Genomic DNA, 4,346 nt, shown 5'->3' with positions numbered 1-4,346 from the left:
TTTACAATTATTTACAACTACGTGAGAAGGAGTAGATACTGGAGTCCTTTTTATTGAGTATTATTTACAAGCTTGTATTTTTTAGTGATTTTTTTACGGTTTGTATTTCTCAGTAAACAACCATTAGTTCGTTGTGCAATTATCAGTCCCAAACTGTTGACATTATATAAACCAGTAAGTGAGATTTATATAGGAAGACCCGATTATTATTGTTGTTGAAGTATTTTTACAGCTGAGGAAAAATGTAAAGTAAAGATTAAACCAATAACAAAATAAACCACCACTAAACCAGGTTATTGAGGCTGTGTTTAACTCCCTCGGTATATGTCTGTACTCTCCCAAGGTAGACTTCTTGGGAACAGGAAATTGTAGGCAGCGAGTCTCATCTATATATTTTCCCGCCAAAATCCTTCATTCCTAAAACGTATTGAAGTGAATTTTAAACAACCAAGTAAAGACAGATTTTTAAGGTATGGACATTAGTATCAGATTTGGCGTGAAATGAGTGGTGGTAATGCTGGGCAGGTAATGCGTGCCAGAAACCCGCTACACTTCCCTCCAATAGGGGCTAGAACTGCAGGTAAACGTGGCTAATTAATGCTCCCGTGATTGGCTATACAAGACGCAGAAATGGATAAGGTGTGTCGACTAACCTCTTTCTCTTCCTCCTCCTTATTATCCTCCAATTCCTCCTCCTCCTTCGCCTTCTCCCATTCCTCTTCTTCTTTCTCCTCCTCCCATTCCTATTCTCTCTCAATCTCATTTTCCTTTAATTCCTCCTCCTCCTCATTCTTCTCCTATTCCTCCTCCTCTTCTTCCTCTTCCTAATACCTCTCCTCCGCGGTGTCCTTGTGGCAGTTTTATCACCTCTTTATATTCTACCTCTTATCTTCCCCTTCTCCAATACCTCTCCTCCGCGGTGTCCTTGTGGCAGTTTTATCACCTCTTTATATTCTACCTCTTATCTTCCCCTTCTCCACTCCTCTTTTCTCTGTGTTTCTCGTCTCACTTTTATTCTCCTTCTCATGTCTTTCATCTTAGCGGCTCTTGTTCCTTTATTCTTCATTTTTCTTCCTATTTCTTCCTTCTCTTAGTTCCTTTGGTCTGTCTTTGCCTCCTCCTCCTTCTTCTTCCTTCTTTTCTTCCTTCTTTTATCTCTCTGTCTTGGGTTCTCTTGTGTCTTCCTTTGGTTCTTCTTACGTCCTTCTTTTCACTTCTCCTACTTATTTTCTTCTCCCCTTTCTTCACTGTCTTCCTCCCTCTCTTTCCTCTCCTCCTCTTCTGTCTTTCCCCACCTCCTCCCTTCACTCTTCCCCTCTCCCCTCCTCCGCCCTTCACTCTCCCCCTCCCTCTGAGCTGCTCAAAATAAAGGGTCTTTGTCCTCTTTATCACGGCAGCATCAGACCTAGTGAGGGAGGGAAGGAGGGAGGGAGGGAGGAGGAGGAGGAAGGAAGAAGGAAGGAAGGAAGGAAGGAAGGAAGGAAGGAAGGAAGGAGGAGGAAGGAAGGAAGGAAGGAAGGAAGGAAGGAAGGAAGGAAGGAAGGAAGGAAGGAAGGAAGGAAGGAGGGAGGGAGGGAGGGACTTTTTTTTAGTTTAACAAATTTATTGGCAAAGCTTGTACATGTAGTACAGTTTGTCTATTCTGAGTAATTCAGTCAGGTCTTGACACTGAGGGTGGTATCACTTCTCACTGCCACACAGGACAGAGGTTCATACACAAAGAAATACATCATATTCATTAGCAGTATATATAGGTCAGAGTCATGTGGGTAATGTCACTGTTCACTGCCATGCAAGACAGTGGTTCATATACATTGGACGTCATATTCTAAATGAAGACTAATCAGTGTGGGCCAGCAGCAAATTTGGGATAAACAGCAAGAATGTCCTCAAGCACCCCCGATTCAATGTCGTAATTTTAAAGTTCAAGATACAATAAGCCAGGTGGCCTGAAGTCTTTGACAGTGTCAAAGGGATGAAGAGCGAAAGGGAAAAAGAGAGAGAAAAATAGAGAGAGAGAGAGAGAGAGAGAGAGAATGTCTGTTGCTACATCCCGCCATTATTGTCTTCTCTTGCCATCATCATACGCCCTCCATCTTCCTCCCCCTCTTCTTCTACTTCTCCCCCTCTCCCCTCCATCTCCCCCTCTCCCATCCCCCCATCCCCCTCCCCCTCCCCCTCTCCCTTGCCACCTATTCTTCCTCTCATATACCTCCTGTCTCCCTCCCTCCCTCTTCCTCCCCATTCTCGCTTCCTCCCCCCACCCCTCTCCTTTCCCTCTCCCCTCTCCCTCCTTTCTTATCTTGTCTTCTTTATTTGTTTTGTATTTTACCTCTTATATTTTTTTTATTCTTCTCCGCTCTGTGATTTATTTTTATTTGTTTGTTTGTTTTTCTTATTTTAAACTTATTTTTTTTCATTTTTTTCGTATTTTACATTTTTTTATTTTGCTGTTTATATATTTTTTCTCTTTTTGTTTTGTTTATGAAGTCTTTAGTGTTTACACAACAACGGCGTCTTAGTCAAGTGATTGCGTCATTATTATGTAATCACTTGACTTAAATGTTTACATACGTGACGTCACAAGTCGAGGGATTACATAACGATGACGTCACAATCAGTGTATAATAGCAGTGACGTCACAAATAATAGCATACATAACAGTGACGTCAGATCCATGTGTTAACTTAAGAGTACAGTAAACTAGTAAGACCTTCTACCTGACCTCTTCAACTAGTTTGTGCAAAATACTAATAATAAACTCTGATAAAATCATCAATTATATTTCGATATTATTTTTAATGACGTCAGAATGCTATTATATGACGTCAGACTACTATTATATGACATCAGACTACTATTATATGACATCAGAATACCTTTATATAACGTCAGAATACCATTATTTTTTTCATTACTAATAATATATTTTTAGTGCTATCATAACCCTGTCTAATTGTTATCACACGTCATCATTATAAACGATCATTATTATTCCTGGGTCGTAAAAATATATCTATTGTTTATGGTTATCGTAAATATGAATGTAAATGATATCGTAGTTTTTATTTAGTTGCTTATAGAAATTTTTTCCTCCGTCCTGCTTCTATAAATCTTAACCTATATTTTTGTTTTTCTGTGCAATGTTTACTTATGTTGTGTGTGTGTGTGTGTGTGTAGATAGCTGTTTATATTCGTGTAGTGTCGGCCATGTTGTCTCCTTGTCTACCGTAAGACTTAGTGTGCAGTGTACTGTATCCACACCGCCTCTAAACTTCGTGACGCTAGAAAGTAAACATCGAAGGTTGATTCTTTTGTGGAAATAAATGAGAAGCAAAGAGATAAATATATTTTACTTCTGGGGAAAGAATGAATGATAAATTGTACAGTTTCTCTCTCTCTCTCTCTCTCTCTCTCTCTCTCTCTCTCTCTCTCTCTCTCTCTCTCTCATCCTCAATAGTCCCTCCCTTCCTTCCCTCCTTCCACCCTCGTCAGTACCTCCCTCCTTCCCTCCTTCCACCCTCGTCAGTACCTCCCTCCCCCCCATCAACTTACCCTCACTAGTCAGCTTCTCTCCTCCCCCCGCCATAATACAGCTGTGAGGGGACGTCATTATTTCTTCCATTATTTCTTTTCAGTAAAACTCAGGTGATCTTTGTCCAAGCACACACAGGGAACACCGGGGCCCTCAGGGGGAACAACCGGGGCTCTCAAAGAGAACACCAGGGGCCTCAGGAACAACCGGGAGGGGGAACACCCGGGGCTCTCAGGGGGAACAACCGGGGGCCCTCAGGGGGAACAACCGGGGGCCTCAGGGGAACACCCAGGGCTCTCAGGGGGAACAACCGGGGGCCCTCAGGGGGAACACCCGGGGGCCCTCAGGGGGAACAACCGGGGGCCCTCAGGGGGAACACCCGGGGGCCCTCAGGGGGAACAACCGGGGGCCCTCAGGGGGAACACCCAGGGGGGAGTGGTCCATGGCCACCTCAGGACGTGATGGATATAATAGTTCTTATCCGGCCATTGAAGACACGGGTTCAATGCTTTTTCCTCCTGTGTTAGCCGGTTCTGAAAATGTCATCCAAATATCCGGTCGATTTTTTTCCTTATATCCGGCTGCCGTGTTTTCATTATCCAGAGTTTGTAGGTGTGAATTGATTTGATTATCCGATCGATTTACATTTTTTAAAGTATCCGATATTCGGCTAAGGTTTAGTTCAGTCCCTACCCGGGTGAATGAGGCTCATCCGATATCCAGCCGATGAAGTAGTATTTTTTTGTGTTTTTAGTGTTACCGATATATTTACAAGCAATGGTTAATGTTTATTTAAAGTGTCAATGTCTTT

At 42.6% G+C, this 4,346-nt stretch overlaps 1 protein-coding gene across 1 annotated transcript in view; it reads left to right on the top strand.

The window, feature by feature from the left end:
- Window positions 1-3,997, top strand: part of LOC121879193 (tenecin-3-like) — a 9,670-nt gene extending 5,673 nt beyond the window's left edge. The window contains exon 4 of the mRNA XM_042385790.1: window positions 3,674-3,997. Coding sequence (XP_042241724.1) covers window positions 3,674-3,997 — 324 coding nt within the window. The remainder of the gene's footprint in view (window positions 1-3,673) is intronic.
- The last annotated feature ends 349 nt before the right edge of the window (window positions 3,998-4,346 follow it).

The sequence above is a fragment of the Homarus americanus genome, unplaced genomic scaffold, assembly GCF_018991925.1.
Source record: "Homarus americanus isolate GMGI-L3 unplaced genomic scaffold, GMGI_Hamer_2.0 scaffold12259, whole genome shotgun sequence".
NCBI lineage: Eukaryota > Metazoa > Arthropoda > Malacostraca > Decapoda > Nephropidae > Homarus > Homarus americanus.
The sequence above is the reverse complement of the archived record's forward strand: the minus strand, read 5'-3'. Positions and strand labels throughout refer to the sequence as shown.